This window comes from Nothobranchius furzeri, chromosome 11 (assembly GCF_043380555.1).
Source record: "Nothobranchius furzeri strain GRZ-AD chromosome 11, NfurGRZ-RIMD1, whole genome shotgun sequence".
NCBI classification, from domain to species: Eukaryota; Metazoa; Chordata; class Actinopteri; order Cyprinodontiformes; family Nothobranchiidae; genus Nothobranchius; species Nothobranchius furzeri.
The window spans coordinates 51,048,970-51,070,010 of NC_091751.1; the positions used below are offsets into that span (position 1 = coordinate 51,048,970).

Sequence of the window (21,041 nt, forward strand, 5' to 3'; positions counted from 1 at the left end):
TGGAATAGTTTTTATAAATGTCATATTTTGGTTTACTGGCGAATCAGAATTTGACATGCAAAAGAGGGTTTATACAAACACCACAGAAAACCACGCCTCGCGCCAGAAACGAAGGTTCTGATTGGATCAGACAAAAGGAAATGTGTCGTGTGGCTTAGCATTACCTGTCATTAGTGTATAGTGAAAATGTCCAAGATTATAATATCTTGTAAAATACTACTGATCACAGGATTATAATATCAAGTAATAACTTTGTCATTTCACAGATTGAACATTGGGCTCACATTATTATTAGTAATAACAAAGTTGTCGATTATGTGTTTATCAAAAGAGGTCTTCGTCTTCGTCTTGAGCTGTAACAAAGGTGAAGCAGTTCGGATGAGCAGAGTGCATGAAAGACCTTGGCCACTATCTCATGTAGATTAGCCCGTCAGAGACTTTATGTGTCTGCTCGAGCAGACGCAGCAGATCATGACCTTTAGGTCAAAAACAGGACATTCATGACGCTACACATTCCTACTAGAGATCACTGCAAAAGTATTAAAAATATGAGTTAATACCACTTTAATCTCTTGCCGTATTTTTGGGAATTGGTTTATTAATATTTTTATGGTAACACACCCACCACACCCTCAGATCCCAGGATATCATCACTTTCTGTGTTCCATCAGTCCATTCAGCATTAGGGAAGAGTCTAATTGGAACACCAATCTGATTCCTTTGGGTGAATTTAGAATGCTGATCAAAAATTTGTGGCATTAGCGTCCTGCTTTTGTTTTGGATTATTAGTTGTATATTATTGTACACGTTTTAACATAGTCACTTACTATACACTTGTACTGTTGTAACTGTATGTACTGTATGTAACTTTTTATAATTTAATATATTTCTGGAACAGATCTTTTTGAAAATGATATTTTAGTTCTCAGTGAGGTATTCACTGCAAATAAAGGTCAAACAAAAAAAAATTAATAAAAGATGTAAGTTCAGTCCATGTTTCAGGCACTAAATATAAAAATAATATTTTTAAAAGTATATACGTATAAATTGTAAAACATGTTTTTAATTCTTCTTTTTCTGTGATTGTCCAGCATTTTAAAGAGTTATATTTATTTTTTTAAACAAACTAAATACATTGTTTTGATATTGATATTCATCATTCTGTGTAAAAGTTTCCGCAAATTGTCAAAATTCCACATTTTCCATTTCACACAGTTGGATAGATATCTTAAACATTTTCAAAATATTGCCCAGAAGGAGAGTTCGTCTCAGGTCCCAGAAAGCCACATCTACACAGAAATGTATTGTATTTATTTATTTTGGTTTATTTTGGTTTCAGGGCATAACAATACAAATAAGTTTGTGCATAGCTGCGGTTTAACAGAAACTTGTGTACTTAAAAGAAATAAAAAGATAATTGAATATTAAATTAATTAGTATAATAATGAATTCTCATGATACAATTGATGGAAAAGTGAGAGAAAGAAAACCCAATGAAATGACACACACTAGTGTATTATGTATTAAATTAACACTCAAACATCAGCTGACCTGTTTTGACTGGAAGGTGTTGTTGCTCTGATTGGTGCAGGCGGGTTTGTGACACATTGTTTATTTCCATCTGCTATCCACCCACTTCAACAAGAACATTCTTATTTTAACTGCAGGAATATTTCTGTCAGTGAAGCTGTTTAAAGCATCTGAGAAAAAGAGTTTCACCTTGGAAACCTGAACTTAAGAGTCCAAGCTACTGTAGAAGCTGAACACAATTTCAGGGACTAGGAAGATATCGACTGAAAATTGGCCTCAGCTGCTTTTTAAAAATTAATAATAATATTTTTGTTAGAACATCTAAGTCTGTTTAAAGTTATGAAGTTGGAGGAAGCTCCCAACAATTTATGTAAAAAGATAAAAAATCTAAATTCACTATATAAAAAAAAATTAAACAAATTAAGTCATTTATTCAGTAATTGTTTAATTAGGACTCTTAATTTTATATTGTCTAAAAGCATAAGGCCTATAAATTAAGATGTTCTAATCAATATACAACAAATCAATGTTCTTGAAACAATTGGAGGAAAATTTGATATCTACAGATAAATATTCATTAATATTTTTAACACATTTTCATTCATATATATTTGAAGCATGCACTACAGGCATTTGAAAAAAATAACTATAAATATTAAAATAAAAAAATTGACTAATCACCACAAGTTGTTTTAAAAAGGATGCGTTAATGGCTTTAATTTATTGTCCTTATGACATTTAAATTCACTAAGCATTTGCATCTCATCACAGTTAACTGAAGCATTAAAAGAAGTGTAGAATTAAAATTAATTTGTGCTCATTAGGATTACAACAGAACCTTGAGAAGCATCCGGTTTGCACGTTGTGTTAATTTGCGTGGAGATATACGATGCTTTTGAGTCTTGAGTTGGAGAGAAATGGTCTCCAGAGCGAGTAAATCAGGTGATGCAAGTAAGCTGTTAGTCAGCTGCATATTAGTGTTTATATCAGCCTGTGGAAAAGCAGAAGTTTGCTCAGGTATAGAGAGGTTTAATATTGTGAAACCTAATTACACTTGCCTTTGTATTGCATTATATGTGTCTATTGAATCAACCAAGTCAAGGCTATCAATCTTCTCACTTTTCTGAGTCGATGACAAAAACTTTACCTGTGTTACATAATGTTTTAGGAACTTTTGGTTCATTTTTACATGCAGTTTTGTTTCATTGTTGTGGCCTGAGGTGCTTGAGCACGCATATGAGCAAATAACATTTTATTGTAATATTTGTTAAGGAAGACTTTGCAACTTTTTCATATTTTTAAATTATTTTCTTGAGCCAGTATGTGCTAAAATGACCCTTTACATGGTTAATGAAAGACCCGTATTGCCCCCTGTGGCCAGAATATTCCACTTGCAACTTCAGAGTGCTGGTTCAATCTGTTGTACTTTGAAAAAAATTGGGCTGTTCTACCTGATTCTGCAGTCTGCTTCAGCACATTTCCTGCATGTTTAAGATCCTGAACCCAGCTGATTTGTTTGATTTCGAGATGAACCACTCCTGTAGACACCAATGAAGGCTGGGGAGACGTTTCAGTCTTTAAAAAGACAAACCCACAGCAAGGAGTGTTTTGCTTTTTTGCCCCACAAACGGGCACTAGGGGGTGCTAAAAGTAGTTTTTACTGTTAATCTTTGGAAAATCCATTGAAATGTTGTTGAAAATGAATAAAATGATGCTCAGTTGTTGACAAAGGGGGGTGGGATGCCATATTAGAAGCCATGTTTCCTTCTGGCCGGCTCGGGGTGCTGCGTCTGTCACCCTAGATGATTGGCTGGGCGTACGACATGCGGATGCTACTTTATCGTGTTCATGAACGTTTAGGTAGTAAGAAACACAAATTTATTAACAAAACTGCAAAACTCTTTTCAAAACATTCGAGAAAGAATAGAATCAAAAAGAAATGCTATATATAATTTGGCCGAGCGGTATTGCCGTAATATGATAACTTCACTGGCAGGCGCAGGACCCTGAGCAGATCTGTAAAGTATAGCGCGAGAAAACTACAAATGAGATTGTATTCTCTTGATGGAATTAACAGAAGGACCATCAAAGTTTGAAGAGTCATGCCAAGGTTGCATGCTTTCTGCTCCACAGGTAACAACATTTACCGTAGTGCTTTTTAAACTAGCGACACTCAGGACGATATGGTGTAAAACAGTGGTGGGCAATTATTTTTTCCATGGGGCCACATGAGAAACAGAAAATATTGTGGAGGGTCAGGCCAAAAGGCTGAAGTCAATTATGCATAATATTAATGGTATTTCTTTATAAAAAGCAGTAAATACCATTGTTTTTTCAAGCTGGTAAGAGTAGACTATATGTTATAAATGAGCAAAAAGGAAAAAGTGAGGTTGGCTTACAAAAATGTGATTTATTCAAATTTCCCAAGGCAATGGTAAACAAAGTGTGCACATTTGGTTTTTGTTAAACATTTGTGACTTACATTAGTTAACAGTTTCAGTCACATTCACTCCAAAACACATTTTGAGTTTCAAATATTGTTGGAAAGAGGTTCTTAGCATTCTACAGACACACAGTATTGTTTGTAAAATAAAATCACTGAACTGTGATCTTGAGAAAGAGGTTTTAAAAAAAAGTGTCCCAGTTCACTGCTAGTTGCCTACATTTGTGGTCCATACACCTTATTTTGTGTTTTTAAGCAATTTTTTTCTTAGTCAGTGAGAGAAATCTAGTCTCTGCTGGGCTTTAACGAGTGCATCAAAGTCAGGTTGAATGTCTGAGGTGGAGATGCGAAGCACAGCTGACAAATGACCATCAGTGAGAGAGGATCTATACCTGGATTTTGTAAACTTCATCATTGAAAATGTTTGTTCACAAATGTAGGTAGAGCTGAAGAGAACCAACATCTTCTGAGCATGTCTCCTCAGGCTTGGAAAGTTCTCCTCCTTAAGAGAAGAGTAGAAATCCAGCAGAGATCCTGACTTAAAGTGCTCTGCCAGTACTGCATCAGACTGCAGGTCAATGAGTTCCAGCTGCACATCACTGGGTGCATTATCCACACTGCAGGTAAAGGGAGAGGAAATCATGTGCATTTCATCCTCGATTTTTCTTAGATCTTCAAAACGCCTTGAAAACTCACCATGTAATGCTCCTAACATGGATGAGTACCTGCTGAGGTGATCAGCTGATGGTGTGACTTCGTTGAGGGTTTGCATGTGAGTGAGTGTTGCTCTCCAGTTGACTTGAAAGAAACTGCAGCTTTCTCATGAAGGCCTTCACGAGGCTGTGCATTTCATGAACAAAAAGGCCCTTGCCTTGCAGTTTGGTGTTCAGTTCATCCATCAGTGCAGTCACATCAACAGCAAATGCAAAATCTGCCATCCAATCCTCATCTGAGAGCTCTGGAATGTCTTTGCCTTTCCTCTCGCAAAGCTCTCGAATCTCTGCTTTCAAGTCCCAAACCCTCTTCAGCACTTTCCCCAGGCTGAGCCATCTGACAGCTGTGTGGAGTCTTCCAAGAGAGCGACAAACTGTCTGTGATTCATCGCCCGCGCCTTGATGAAGTTCATTATTTTAGTAACAACATCAGTAACATGGTTGATTTTTAGCACTGACGTGCACAACACATGTTGGTGTATAATACAAAGCAAAAACACCAATTTTTGATCTGCATCGATTTCTGTCACTTTATCTTGCATGCGTTTCAAAAGTCCGACATTTTTCCTTGTAAGATTTGGACAACCGTCTGTTGTGACACCTGACAGTCCCTCCCATTTCAATCCCAGAGTGTCCATGCACGCATTCACCTCTGTAGAAAGATCACTCCCTGTCATTGTCCCTTTCATCGACCGCATTGCTGCCAGCTCCTCTGTGAGCTTGAAGTCCGTTATCCCCCGGACAAATACGAGCAGCTGGGCTGTGTTGCGGCTCTCGTCTAAGGCCAATGAGAAAAAGTCAAAACTTGCCACTTCACGTTGCAGCTGAAGCTCCAGGTTCCCCTCGATCCTCCAGGTCACGGTTCGCCTGGACAGCGGGATTTGCTCAAATGTGCCTTTTTTTCAGGGCATATTAGTGCGGTGGAGTCCACCATGCACTCTTTGACAAACTCTCCCTCCGAAAACGGCTTGCTGTTTTTAGCTATTTTGTGGGATATCACAAAGCTGGTCCTGGTTGCTGCATCCCTGGATGTGTGAAGCTTAGTAAAACAGCCTTGCTGCTTTTGCAACTTTGCTAGCAAAGCTTCGGATGTCCCCGCCCTCTCAGCATCAGACAAGTTCTTGTATTTTTCCGAGTGTTTCTTGTCGTAATGCCGACTCAAATTGTAGTCCTTAAACACGGCAATCTCCTCCCCGCAAACCAAACACACGGCTTTACCTCCGACTTCAGTAAAAAAAAATACTTAACAGTCCAATTTTTGTTGAAAATCCTGCAGCCGGCATCTTTCTTTTTTTCTTTTTTTTTTTTTTTTTTGCATGAGCGGACATTTCTGGGTGCTACAATCACCATGTCAACCGCGGGCAATTGTTGCTATACGTATTGCGTCATTGTGCACGTAAAAAACAACTTCAAAATAAAAGCAATGCAGCCTTAGCCCATGCATGAGGTAAAATGAGAAAATACATTTATTTTGTAATTTCCAATTAACCTTACGCGGGCCGGTCAAAGTCAACCAAAGGGCCGTATGTGGCCCGCGGGCCGTAAAATGCCCAGGTTTGGTGTAAAACAACCCTGAAATGCATGTACTGCCCCCTAGTGCCAGAAAACTACTCACCGCCACTTTACAGAAATACTGTAATACAGTAAAACAAAAAAGACCTAAGTCTTAGGTCCATCTCATTACACTGTTACCATGGGTGATAATAAACCCTTAGCTTTTATTATGCGGTCATGTAATCCACACATCAGCTGTTAGCTGAGCAGTCGTGTTGGCTAGACTGACTCGTGAGTGTGTGCGTGGCAGGAACACAATGACTGAAAGAGTGTAAGGTAATTGGCCAGGGCTCCTGTCAGGGGAAAGAAAGGTCACTGTGTGAAATGTCACAATTCATCCACACTGTATCGTTTTTTCGCCCTCTTTAGGGAGCATCACAGGAACACTGCTTTCCCCCGCTGAGGTGGCCTCTTTGGCCTCATCAGAGATATCAGCTTTGTAATAAACTCAAATATTTTACCCGAATGGAAAAGCAAAGATCCCCCTGACCCGCTGATTGGTGTGAAATGAGAAATGTCGGCTTTGTCGCCGGTCTCTCCCAGGAAATGGAGATAGGTGTCTGATGATGAAGTCTCAGATAGCATGATATTGCATTTTCCCAAAAGCGCCCAGGGAACATGAAGACTAGAGAGGCTTTCACATGGACAGGCCTCATTGTCGAAGGTGCTTTTATCTGAAAATACAATCGGAAGGTTGCGGTAAAAAATGTATGGCCATTCATGCAGCAGACTCGGATCGCCACGGCGGCACACATACACTCAAACAGTCGCTGTGTTTTCTATTTATCCTTATTGGCTCTTCATACTGTATTAAATTTATAGATTTCCCATTTCTGCTCTCATTTCCTAGTTATCTCCAGGCTCTCTGCAGCAGATATCAATCTGTGTGCGGGCAGGGATTTTAAGCGGCAGGTGGACACACCTGAGTAATGGAGCAAACACAAGTGCACTTGCACACGTGCTCGTGCACATTCACACACGAATTTGCTTGGTAGGCGTGGACTGAATCCAGAGGAATCACATTATTGCTGATGTATAGTTTTTCACTCGGGGCAGTGCAGTTCTCCTTCCACGCACGAGCTTTATCAGAAAGAAAGAGAGGAACAAGGCAGGGGGAAAGGCAAAACGCAGATGGGCTTTGTCTTCATTGTTGACATTTAATCAGGCAAAATACTAAGTCTGCTGTGTGAAAGATCGCCCCTCTGCTATTGCTTGTCTTACTTATTGGCTTAAGTAAAATAGAACGGGTGAAAGATAGTGTCACATTGGCAGGTTTGTCCTGTGAAGGAGCCAAGAGGAAGTAAAACCTCCAAAATCCTTTATTTTTAATTTTCAGGCACTTGGAGCGTCGGTATCTCTGCAGACGCCAACAAGTGGTGGGACTCAAGACCGATGCAGTTCCTGCATCATTGGAAAAACGGGGACATTTGGGACTTAAGCTCTAACGGCTCCACTGTTCTGTCTCTCTAGTCCCGACCATCGAGGATGTCTTGGTCTCATCATCTGTGCCCAAATCCACCACGGTGTTCACCACAACCGTCGCGCCCACCACGAGAGGCCCTCTCGAAACGACGGCAGCAGGAGCAGATCCAAGAGAGGGAAGAAATCCATTTGAGGACAATCGTGGCTCTGTGACAGCTGAGCCCACTGCCCCCGAGCTGCCTCGAACAGTCAGGCGCTTCTGTGAGGCAACGAGGAGGAGAGCCATCGACTGGCCCCAGACCCACGTCGGGATCACAGTGGACAGACCTTGCCCAAAAGGCACCAAAGGTAAAGGATTATTTCACCTTTTCCAAATAAAATGCTCACATCTGCACCATTCACATTCATAATGATGGACAATGCGAGCTACAGTAAAGCTCACAGAAAGTCCTAAAACAAATCCTCTTTTTTTTGTCTACATCAGAGGTGTCAAACTCATTTTAGCTCAGAGGCTACATTGAGGGAAATCTAGTCCCAAGTGGGCTGGACCGGTAAATAAAAAAAAAACTTCAGATTGTTTTCTTTGTTTTAATACAATCAATATAAAACAAGGCTGGAGCCTGAGGACAGTGTAGTACAAGTACAACACCTGAAGTGTACTTGAAAATTTGAAAAAAAAAAAAAAATCAACAAATAAAAAAAACATTCCTTAGTGATTCAAAGAGCTTACAGATCACATGGTAAGATCAGTTTCATGCAGCACTTAAAGTATATTTGACTCATTTTACTTTACATCTTTTAGCTTTCACCAGCACATCAATATCAGAAGTCACATCCTGAGTGGCGGCCAACTTCAGGATGTGACTCAAGTTCTTGTGTGAGCCTTGAGCGCATTTGTTTTATTTATACTCATTACAGAGAAAACTTGCTCACAATGATAAGTTTATTTTCACTCTACATTGTAAAGTATGAAAATAAAGTTTATCCGGCCCGCGGGCCGCATGTTTGACACCCCTGGTCTACATAGTTGCAGAAATTAGTGATTTTAATAAATATCAGTTTTACGGTATTACACTCCAGCTGTTGCCACAGAACACCTGGTTAATGGTAAATGGCTGTATTTGATATAGTGCCTTCTAGAGTCCTACAACCCCCCAAGGCGCTTTACAACACAATCAGTCATTCACTCCTGCACACGCACATTAACTTCCTGGTGGTGATGAGCTACAATGTAGTCACAGCTTCCCAGAGGCACACTGGCAGAGGCGAGGCTGCTGAGCACTGGTGCCACCAGTCCCTCCGAACACCAGCAGCCAAGGAGGGTTAAGAGTCTTGCCCAAGGACACAACAGCAGTATTCTCTGCCGGAATCGATCCCACAACCTTCCGATTACTGGCTCCACCCACTGCGCTACTGTTGCACCAGATACCGAGGTGTTGTTTGCTAGGCTACAAGATTGTGCATACAGTGGCATTATCTGTGCTGTCAATCAGTTCTTGCGACCTACGGTCTTGGCAGCCGATCAGCAGTGAGGGGAGCCAACCGAGGCTAGTCAGGCCTTAGCCAAAATTCCCAAATACACACAAAAATGTACATGTGACAACACTTGAGCTATGCATTATTTGCTCGTCAACAATGTGTACCGTACTTGTGATAACACATGTAATTCCACTCGTTTTTCACCAAGCCACCTTCGCTGTGTTCACTTTACTGTTCACACACGCTGTGGTGTTAGTGTGTAGCAGGGAAATTGGTCCCTGCTGAAACGCTTTCGCACTGTAAACATTCCAGATGTCGTCTAGGCTATTTATAGGCATAAAACATGAAACATTTTAATCATAAAGGAAATGAACACTGGTCTTCGGTAAAAACAGGTAAACTGCACAGGACTAACAGACAAGCGCAAATGCATTCATCCATTTTATATTTTGTAATGTATTTGTGAGGAAGTGCATTATAGCGGTTTCTGTTTGTCTCTGCTTCAACAATAAACTGTCTTCAGACAACAGACTTTAGTTTTTCTCTACAAACATGACCATGATGTTTTCTCATCTAGCAGAAGTGAAAAAGTTTGGTTTTACTTCTTTGCTCAAATCTCAAACAATTCCCTTTGAAGCCTATTTACTACAATTCACTGTCACTGCTGTCAAATATAGATTAAAAAGCTTTGTCCCAAAGGTCCACAAGGACAATGCAAACGTTAATTCTGTACAATTAAGCTTATTTCACAATATGATGTAATCCGGTGAAACCACTGACACCAACAGCTTTAGGCTTTGAAAGTGTCATACTTTGACTCCGAATCAATATTTCTGACTGACATTTTCCAATTAACGAAAAAGAACTATATTTCAGAGCTTATTTATGTCGTATTTGTGACCCTGGTTTGTTCCTAACAACAACAGTCGTGTTTTCAGCATAAAAATAATCATAAACCAAGATCCAAAGTGTGTTAAAATGATTCTGATTTGTGCTCATAATAGCGTTGCTTTCATCCTTATTTACACGCACTGAGCTGATAGCATTATTTCTCTGCAGCTTTTCAGTTTGGATGCCATGGAAATGCATGATTAGAGCCATTTGCTACCTCCATCAGACATAATAAAACAAATAAAACGCACTGCTGGTGTTTTGGAATCTGTTACTCTTTGAGATGAAAGTACACAATTAACAAAGGAAACAAACACTGTCACCTGTGTGCATTCTGCACACAGCACAACAGATAGATAGATAGATAGATAGATAGATAGATAGATAGATAGATAGATAGATAGATAGATAGATAGATGGATGGATGGATGGATGGATGGATGGATGGATGGATGGATGGATGGATGGATGGATGGATGGATGGATAGATGGATAGATGGATAGATGGATAGATGGATAGATGGATAGATAGATAGACAGATAGATAGATAGATAGATAGATAGAAACTCAGCCGTTAGGAAAACAATTTCATGAAGCTGCTACGGCAATCTCGCAGAAATTACCTTCACAGCTCATCACAGAATGTGACAGAACTGTCAAAATGGAAAGCAGGGCCGTTGTGGAATAAAAAGCAAAAAGAGAGAGATAATGTAGAAAAAGAAAGGGTCTATAATTTGTCCCGTTGTCACCGAAGCAGGTGATATTCTAATGGAATCATGCTTTGAATGGACTAAGGATGTATATCAGAAAGTTGATAAATGTGTCAATTTTCACACTTTCTCAAAAATCCAGATAGCTATCTTGCAGATCATTTAAATACAAAACCTTGAAATGTAATAAACTTCACTGCATTAGTGAGTGATCAGCAGGAGATGCTGTATCTGAGCATGGATCTGGCCGCCCTCCCACTGTTGTGTTTTTCTGTAATCCTGCAGGCATTGCCACTTTTCTCTGCGCCGTGTCTGGGACGTGGTGCTCCAAAGGGCCAGATCTCAGCAACTGCACCTCCCACTGGGTGACTCAGGTGGCACAAAAGGTAAAAAAAAAAAAAGAGAGAGTTTGCCCATCACAAAACCTAGCAGCAATCAAGCATGTAGCGTGGCTAAAGTCAAACATCTACTCCGTGTGCAATAGATGACCCTTTTGCTTGCTTGGTTTACTTTCTGAACAGGTCAAGTGTACTCATAATGAAACCGCTTTTTTCCAAGGGGAGCATGTGTCAGCCAGCAGAAATTCTCTTATCTAAAAAGTGTGCAGTGTGCTACTGAGAATCAAAGATGCGGGGTCTCTCTTCGTCAGTGCGTTGGTGCTTTGATGTTGTGCAGGTAGACATGTAGATGCACAGATAGCCTGAGCGCACAGTAATGCACCAGGAACACAATGCACCACATTCTGAGGGAGAGATTATTGTTTCCCTCGGCTAGAAAAACACATCTACAGGATACAGCAGCTTCTGGCAGGGTTCCTGGGGAAATGCAGAAGTTTTAAACTTAAGAACTGTGTCCTGATTTGAAGCAGATGTTCTGGTATAAACAACTAAATGTGGTATAGTTTTAAAAAGTGATGCACTGCACATCTATTCAAATACTGTTTGCCTTGTGTTTGCACTTATTCTGCTCTGCCTACTCCCTGAAGGAAAAGGGTGGCCAAAATGAATAAATAAATGAACAACTAAACACTTTTTTGTTGGCTAGATAAGGAGCATCAATGCAAAATTGCTAGAATAGAAGAAGAGGGGGAAGTAAACAATTTAGGAGGCATTACTTATCTTATTGTTAAAGCCTTTGCCCATTTGAGATGCCATCTATTTTCATTTTTATTCTTATTTGCTTATTTAAAACTTATTTTGAATTAAGTGCAAACATCGAGCCGATTGATCTAACGGTGTCGGTGTCTCCTGATATGTCTGCAGCTGTTATAATTACATCAGATTGTATAGTCCAGCTTCATTACACTTTTATATACTTCTAAATCAGATCGTCGAAGCTGAAGGATTAAATTACTTTAAATTTTCCCTTATTTGTGCATTGCTTCCTTTATATTAAAATATCCCTGCAAAATAATCATGCGGCTAACTGGCACATGCATTTTAAATATAGTACGAAGCATGATTGGAAGTTGGTGTTTAGAATAAGCTGGTTATAATAACAGCTCTGATTACAGCGTATAAATGTTGCAAGTGTTTTTCTTTTCCTTTACTTCCCTGATGCCCACACGTTAACAAAACCCTTTTTCTTTCTCAACAAGCCGAGTTGCATTGGATTATGTCTCTGAGATGTATGTGGAATAAATTATTTAGGCAGGCGTTATATAACCATCATCTCAGGCCTGCATACCCCTCATTTCCCTGACACCCCCCTTGTTTTATATTTATGTATTTTCCCCTTGTTGCTGTTTTTAGATCCGAAGTGGCGAGAATGCAGCAAACCTAGCCAACGAGCTGGCGCGGCACACCCAGGGCCCGGTGTTCGCCGGAGACATCAGCTCCTCCGTGCGGCTGATGGAGCAGCTGGTGGACATCCTGGACGCTCAGCTGCAAGAGCTCAGGCCCAACGAGAAGGACTCAGCTGGACGCAGCTTCAACAAGGTGCCGGGAGGGGGGGGGGGGGGGGGGAATCTTGTCTGACTTGTTGTAACCTCTCATTAAACTTTGTACATCTTCTGCCCCCGACTCGCAAGTCAGCATTACTCAAGCACCTTCATTAGCAGGATACTTGCAGATAACACACAGCCATGCCTGTGCACTCCCACACATGCACACCGATCACACACAGACCCAGGTGAGGGGGCTAAGGGGCCAGGTCTAGCCCTGAGGGGGACCTCATTCCTTTACAGCTCCTGGGTAATTACTAGCTTTTGGAAAAGCAAGCTCACCTGGCAGTTCCACCTTATCTGCGTTAATGGCCACGAGCCCCCCCGACAACACAGAGAATAACTCTTCGTTGCTGACAAGTGCGGAACTGCGGTCCCCTGGAGCCTTGGCAGGCACCTATTGAGAGAAGAGTGGGCCCACAACAGAGCTGCTTCTCTCAGCTGCTGGCAGCCCCATAGAGAGAAGAGTGACAGGTTGAAAAATTGCATTTTTATTCAGACTTTGGAGACAAGTAAACAAGGTGATTTTCACCAGAGTGACACTCGCAGTTTGTCTCCATATGTTCAGGTGGCTACGCAACTATTACTGTAGATTAGAGCAAGTTTAGTTCTGATGAAGCAGGAATTTTTGTGGAGTTTTCTCTGCAGCGCTAGAGTGAAACCTCAAAAAAATGACACACTTCAACTCCAGACCTGCTGAATTTCAGTGGTTTAACCTCCGAGTGTTGATGTAAAAAGTGACATCGCAGTTTGTTCTTTTGCCAGCTGCTGCCGTACACTCCAGGCTAAAACACAGAGAGTTTTGTGCTCGCTTCCTGATATCCAGTTACTCTTAAAGCAGGCCACTCTGACTTCAAATTGAATTTTTCAATTATCCCCCCATTCGGCATGTCACACCTCTGTTACATTAGCACTCTGTGTACACGGGCATTGATAAAACCATAGCCAGGAGGCCTTTTGAGGAAATCAAGAAACCGTTGTCTATCGTAGAGGCACTAAACTACAAAGAATATATTTTAAAAATAATGCATTTCTTTATACAATAATAATGTTCAAATCTACGAATCACAGACCCTAAATGTATAAAAAGGCAGACATTTTAAAGTTAAGTTATTAATCATCATCACTGGTGGATCTTTATTAATTGAGAATTACCGATCTAGTTTGGGATGTAGTTACATTTAAAATCCTGCATTTTATTAGCCTGACAAACCATCCTATATATGTAAATATGTAGTCTGGTCACGAGCCATTGAAACAACCCATTCTAGGGGCGGAATCTACGGTTGTCTTTCAAACCATCTCCTCACTCAATTGGACAACGCCCAGACCAAACGGAACATAGAACAATGGAAAACAGTCAACAGGGCAGCCCGCCCTACACCGTTGAAGAAGAGGAAGCAAAATCATCCTTTTTTAAATAAATTACTTAAAGTGTCAGTGTGTAGTTTTCTGGAGCTAGGGGAAATACACACATTTCAGGGTAGTTTTACACCATATCGTCCAGACTGTCGCTAGTTTAAAAAACATTACGGTAAATGTGGAGCAGAAAGCATGCAACCTCAACGTGACTCCTCAGAATTTGATGGTCCTTCAGGTAGTTCCATCTAGAGAATGCCATGCTGATTGTAGTTTTTGCGCACTGTAGTTTTTAGATCTGCTCGGGGTCCTCCTGCGCCTGCTGATGACATCATCATACGACCGCAATACCATTCTGTTCTTTCACATGTGCTTTGGAAAGAGTTTTGCAGTTTTGTTAATAAATTTGTGTTTCTTGTACGCCTAAATGTTTTTGAACGTGGTAACATTCCTGCCATTCATCTAGTGTGATGTCATCAACAGGCGCAGGACTCCGAGCCGCCCAGGTCTAATATGGCGAACCCCTAAGAGGCTAGACCCTATGTACTTTAGAGTAGATTTTTAAGGTTATATGGTAGAAAGCTGCCAATATTTTTTGACAACTGGAGATTATTTTATTCATTTCCAACAACATTTTGATGGGTATTTTCAGAGATTAATGGTAAAAACTACACATTGTGTCTTTAAAGTCCTTGGTGAGACCTGACCAGGATTTGAACCCCAGTCTCCCAGTCCTAGGGTGGACACTCATACCACTAGGCCACTGGGAAAGTATTACACTGCATGTTTTCTGCTGGCGAAGGGCTTTCAGATGCAATTTCTTGAAAATTTTGGAGCTTTGTTTGTAAATTCTCATTAAATTATTCATGGTTTGCACTTTATCAAATGTCTAATCCCCCACCCTGGACACAGCATTTCATTTAGGAAATTGGATTCCTGCAGGAAAACAGCCTGCGAATTTAAATGTACGCAAACACAATCACAACTTAAGGCAAGGCAAACACGTTTCCAGCCTTAACGTAAATAGAAAGAGACCAAAGGAAAAGAGTGTACATCTGAACAAGTACATGCACAGATCTGGAAGTGTTTATGGGTAAACAGCGAGGCAGATTCAATCGGTTTTGGTGTTCCTCTGCAGCCCGAGCTCCACAAATCAACCAGCGTCCATAATCTCAATCTGTGCGATGTTGAAGGAATAGTGTATTTCCTAAAATTTTCTGTACAAAACACTCTGTTGTCTCTGTTGTTTGCCAAATCTGCGTTGCAGCTGCAGCATGTGATTTTCTGTGCTGTGACTCAGTTGGGAGGAGATGGCGACTTAATGCCTACAGATTAACAAAGGTGTATAAAAAGAACGAGCACTTCATTATTTCCTCCATCACACGAAATACACGGAGCCTCATCACAGATTGTTTATGCTCTCGGTGTATTTTAAAGTGTCACTAATGGGGGGAACATCAGAATCTAGTCTCAGCACTTTTCCCTCCCCGCTGTCTGTGCATTTCTTATCTCTTCCTCTCACTAGTATGTAATCCATATTCATAGTTAGGATTCAAACACCGCTAACTTCCCCTGGGAAGCTTTTAGATCTGTCTCATTATTTCAAGGTTAGAGTTCGCAGACCTGCGCCTTTCCTTCTTTTCATTATTTCTGTAATTGATAGTAAGTTGCATGATTTAACGCTTCCTTTTCTCTCACCGTTTCTCTTTACACTCTGTCTCTTATGCCTGATCCTCTTGTTGCGTGGAAAAAGCTTCAAAAAAGAGAGAAGACATGCCGAGCGTACATGAAGGTATAACTGCCAGGCTTTTCACATTGCGTGTTTTTTATTTCTTTTCTCTCCTACCCCAATCCCCAACGTCTGACTCACTGCATGCAGCATTGTCTGTCTCTTGTGTCTCTGCTTGTCTGTGTGCCAGGTGACCCGCTTGTAGAAAATACAGCAGCTTTGTCATCCGTCTCCGCTGTCTGCTCTCCTGTCACTTTCTACATTTGAGGATGTCAATATCAGTCCAATTTGTTCCATTTTTCCCCCCCTCAATGTCCAATCACTTGTACATTTTTCTTTTTCTTTCTTCCATGTCCTCTCCTCCCTCTTCCCTCCCCCACTTTCACTCTCCCCATCACTCTTATTGGCTCTTTACACATTCTGTGAATAATTGCCTTCCCACGGTCGTAATTGCATCTCCCTGTCAGCCAGAACTGTGATCAAAGTGGCAGTGTGCTCAGTTGTCACTTGCATAAATGCTAAAATCTCCAGTGTCCCTTGTCCCTGTGGCAAAAAATCTCTCCTGTTGCTGTTGTGTTTTTATTTTTTCGCAGGGATTAATTTCTGTGCCTATTAATTTGTTTGTATTTCAGTCTGGTTTTTAAAACTTTTTTACCTCGGCTGCTACAGAGCTTTATTTTCTCAGGTAGCCTCTGCTGAACGATAAGAGCGTGGTATAAACACAGGGGAGACGACGCCGTGCACAGAATAAAACAAATGATTATGTTTTGTGCTTCTCAGAAAGCCGGGCTGTGTTTGCTTGATGTCTCATTTTACAGAAAGAAAAAGGCAGCGCTCTTCCCCTCGGCTCATTCCGAACTGTTGTTTTAGCCGCACTAGCAGCTCCGGGGAGAGGGTGGCAGGGCTTCGTTAGTCCGCTGATTGTTCGGTCCTTCTGCTCAACATCTGCTGGATGAATTGACACAAAATGTGGTGCAGAAATTCATGGCACCCGAAGGCTGCGTCGGAATGACTTTAACATGATGTTTCCTGAGTTGTTCCTAGTCGAACTTACCAGGGCTCTAAGTTGCCAGGTGATCACGGTAAGATCACAGGAAGGAGAAAATCCATCTTTCAGGCTTCAAATTATGCTTTGGCTGCCGGGGCACAGAGGTTCAGTCAGACGGTGCCCCGCACTGGCAGCGAGGAGTGAGAATTAGGAACGACAGCTAGAAACACGAGATCCTGAAGATGTTAGCTAAGAAGCTTATAGCAGAAGTTTTATGAGAGTAAGGGTAACAGCAGGAGCAGGCTTCTCTTCTCTTGTTGGACACATGTATTTCCTCTCGTCCCAATTGGACACGCCAACTGTTCTGCCAGGAGTAGTCTGCTGATCTGATTAGTGCAAGTTAGTCACAATCAATAGATGCTGCATCCAATAACCTGCAGTCTACTCGAAAGTGTCCAGACCGTTTTCAAGTAGCTTCCTGTAACAGCCTCAGGTGGATCGATGTGACAGATCGTATGTAAATCTAAACTAAACCACTGCGTCTCCTGCATATGTCCACATGCCTGCTTTTGTTAATAAAACAGCAAATCTTCACACGGCACTTAGTTTTCACCCAGCACATCCGTTTTCTGTTATTCCTGAGTGGGAGTCTAGCTGCAGAGCTAATGGTGAGTCACGACATATGTACAAATACATCCCATCTATAAATTAGAAATTTAATTAGACTAGAGTTGCGTCTATTAGAGGCCAGGGTTGCAGAGCACATCATTTTCCTCCTGTTTGTCACAGCTACAGTGCAAACTACCGGTAGTGTTAGTCAGCGGGATCGTCATCTTCTGCCGCTCCCGTTGTCAGAGCAGCTTGAGTGTTGACCGTGCTGTTCAGTGAGCTCTCACCATATGGTTCCCAACCACAACCCCCCTCTGCCTGGTTGAACCCCTGTGATTTGTAAACTGACCTCCACCCGGGCGGGACTTAAAGAGGATTCAGTTGGAAGACAGCTCCTTTCCTCACAAGACAAATTAAAGACAGACATTCCTTTTCTGTTCTGCTTTTGGATTTTATGGATTTCTTTTTGTGGACGGCTTACCTGTAGGTGGGGGGAAGGCCATTTAGTGTCTGTCTGATTGTAATGACGCCTACCCTGTAATTCCCTCTGCTTGTCTCTATGGCTTTTTCTCTTACATACACAGAAGGCACTCTGGTCACAGTCACAGCACGCTCGCTTCAAGCTGCCTGCAAGGTCGGAGCTGTAGAGATTGATTTTTGGGCTGGAAACCAAAATATAAAGACACGCCGAGAGCCCTGCGTCTGGATACAGTCATTATTGCTGTGGTTACCATGCGCTCTGTGGCTAGATTTTGTGGTTAATCTTCCCACCGATGCAGACTTTGGTCCATTTGTGTTTATAGTCCAAACATACGCATAATGTTGTCACTTGTCAATTAGTGTTTTGGATAAAGGCTGCTGTGACTAATTAGTGCAGCAAATGGGGGCTCGTTGTGGTTAATTATCAGTATTGTGGTGGGTCTCGCTGTGGCTAATGGCACCTATGGCTAAATTGTCACTCTGAGTTACCCCACACAAACCTGCTCTAGATCTTGGAGTTGTCGAGGGATTTAGGCGAGGTTACTGGTGTTGTTTCCTAATTTTGCCGGCCTGAGGTCATGAACTCATCCATCCAAGGGTCAGAGGAAACTCCTGTTTTATCAGCATATGATACTTGTGTGGGTTTGCTGGAATGTTGTGCTTATACTTAGAGCTTATCAGAAAGCAGGAAATTAAAGGATTGCTATTGAAAACAAGCATACCCCCTTCTCTTATTTGGACTTAGACCACTACTTTGGACACAGATTTCATAATAATCCCCCTTTTCCTCCAGGACAGTAGTGTCAGAGGACCATGTTGTGGAAGCTTGAGTGGGTTTTCTGGGGGAAAACGGCTGCTTAAATGTAAGAATTCAATGGGCAGATTTGCTCGGTGAAACTTATTGTGCATATTTCTTAAAGAGGTTCTTCACTCAGAAAACATTTTTATTATATTTATTACTCATTATTATATTTGAAAATGATCAGTCACTCAGAGTTTAACAAGGAAATAGTCTCCTACACCTCCTAGATGGTGAAACTTTAGGATTTGAAAACCCTGAAAGATCTACATCACACTGTCACTTAACATTCATGAACTCACCCATCTTGGCTCACGACGGGGAAGTCTGTTGTTGGTTTAGGGTCCAGGAATGTCTCGGCTAGTAGAAGCTAACCATTAGCGACTCCACCATGCAGCAGAACTCCTCCAGCCTTGTGTTATTTGTGGAGATAAAACATCAGTGTTGCAGAGCGAACAGTGAGTGGTAGAGTTGCATTGCTGTTAGCCAATCAGAAGCAAGATGTCCAAAAATCAGGAAATAAGAGTCTAAATCCTGTCGTCTGAAGCTACTTTCCCCTCCAGCTGAATCTTCTACGCTGAAACAGGTGCTTCTGAGCTTTTTTCCCCAGAGTACGACTTGCAGCTTTCATTCCCACTATAGGCCGCTGCAAATGTGTTAAAAATATGAGTGGAGGACCTCTTTAAAATCTCTTTGCATCTGAGAAGCTCGTTTATTATAGAATTATTCAGAAAGAGCGAATTCCTTCATGATTATTTTACTTATCCTCAATAAACCCTTGTGATTTCCGTCAGAGTCATCTTGATATTTCAGTTTCAGTGTTTGTCACTGTCACTGTTGGCCATCCATGTTCTCTCCCAACATTTGTTTCCCACTTCCAAGTACTCTGCTGTTATACTCAAGTTGTGATGGGAGGCAACAGCAAGCTGACATTCCCCTTGTCTCCATGGATACAGGCAATTGTGGACACTGTTGACAACCTCTTGAGGTCAGAAGCGCTAAAGTCCTGGAAGGACATGAATGCCACAGAACAAACGCACGCCGCCACGATGCTGCTGGACACGCTGGAGGAAGGGGCTTTCGTCCTCGCAGAAAACCTCATCGAGCCTGCCATCGTGAAAGTGCCCGCGGAGAATATCAGTAAGTCCACGCAGAGCAGAAAGGTTTTTATTTCACCGCTTATGATAGCTTCTTTGTTCCAATTAGCCAGCCTCTCTTATTAGGAAAAATATTTTTAAATGGTCACATCTAATCTCGTCAAAGTCTCAATGAAAGACCTGACGTTATACACACACACACACACACACACACACACACACACACACACACACACACACACACACACAGAGAGAGAGAGAGAAAGGCAGTTTATTAGTGAAGCGGTTTTATTCATTGCATTCAGCTTTGTGGTGTGAACTATCATGTTTCTGCTCGGAGCTCTTTGTTGCTATGGTTATGGTTCCTCACTCACCCTTTTTTGTCTTACGTCTCATTGATTTTTAATCTTTCATTGTAACGTCAGCTCATTTGAACATGTGCTGTGAGATGAACTGTCCAGACCTCCGGGGGAAAACAAAGACACCAGTTGAATGGCGCTGTTCCATTCAGACGGCTCTCTGTCGACTTTTTCTCCGAGCTTTTCCTATTAAGCAGCAGTTAGCTATGCTGATAACGGCTACTTCTCTCTTTACAAAAAGGCACAGATTAATACATTTGTGCAATGTGCTGTGTGCTGACTTTAAATGCTGGATTCAGGCAGTGCTCATGAGCTTGCGGAGCTCTCGTTTATCTGTAGGGAAGGTAATTTTTGGGTGAGGGAGTAACAATACACCCACATGAGAAAAAGTGCTATCTTAGAGAAAGCGCACCTGACCTTTCTCGCAGTTACAGAAAACGAAAATGATTGTTTTCTCTAGTTAGCAGGTTTTTCCTAACATAAATTGTTTCTGCGGGTAAGAATCAAGGACAAGATGAAAAGAGAGAAGGGGAAAAGCGAGAATGCTGGAGCTGAAAGGTAGATGGAAAGAGAAGAGCAACCGGAGAACAATTCCTCATCTATGTCTGTCAGAAGGCATCTATCTGCAGAAGTGAGGCCGTTTCTGATGGGAAGGAGTGTGCTGAAACCTACGTCCTCCTGACCCTTTAGTAATTTCACACATCAAAGGGAGCACCACCCGGCAGCTGGCGTGCAAGAGAGAGAGAGAGGGGCTGCAGGAATTTGGAGGATTTTCAGAGATTTGCTCATCCAGCCTGGAGTTATCTGAACCCACGGGGAAAAAGTTAAAGTAAAAGCTCAATGATATGTTTGATCCTATGAATATTTGACATTCATGCTGCAGTCGGCTGTGTGCTCGCGTTTACTCATCCTCCAGCGCAGCCCTTGTCGTTATTT

The 21,041-nt window shown here is 41.6% G+C and overlaps 1 protein-coding gene across 10 annotated transcripts in view; it reads left to right on the forward strand.

Annotated features, from left to right (window-relative positions):
* LOC107383893 (adhesion G protein-coupled receptor L2) overlaps positions 1-21,041 on the forward strand; it is a 113,689-nt gene that overhangs the window by 67,384 nt on the left and 25,264 nt on the right. For 8 of the 10 annotated variants that reach the window (XM_015956771.3, XM_070541665.1, XM_070541668.1 and 5 more), the window contains 5 exons: positions 7,711-8,010; positions 11,029-11,129; positions 12,495-12,680; positions 15,798-15,836; positions 19,606-19,789. In XM_015956771.3, coding sequence (XP_015812257.3) covers positions 7,711-8,010; positions 11,029-11,129; positions 12,495-12,680; positions 15,798-15,836; positions 19,606-19,789 — 810 coding nt within the window. The remainder of the gene's footprint in view (positions 1-7,710; positions 8,011-11,028; positions 11,130-12,494; positions 12,681-15,797; positions 15,837-19,605; positions 19,790-21,041) is intronic. The other 2 variants (XM_070541664.1, XM_070541666.1) reach the window with 1 other exon arrangement.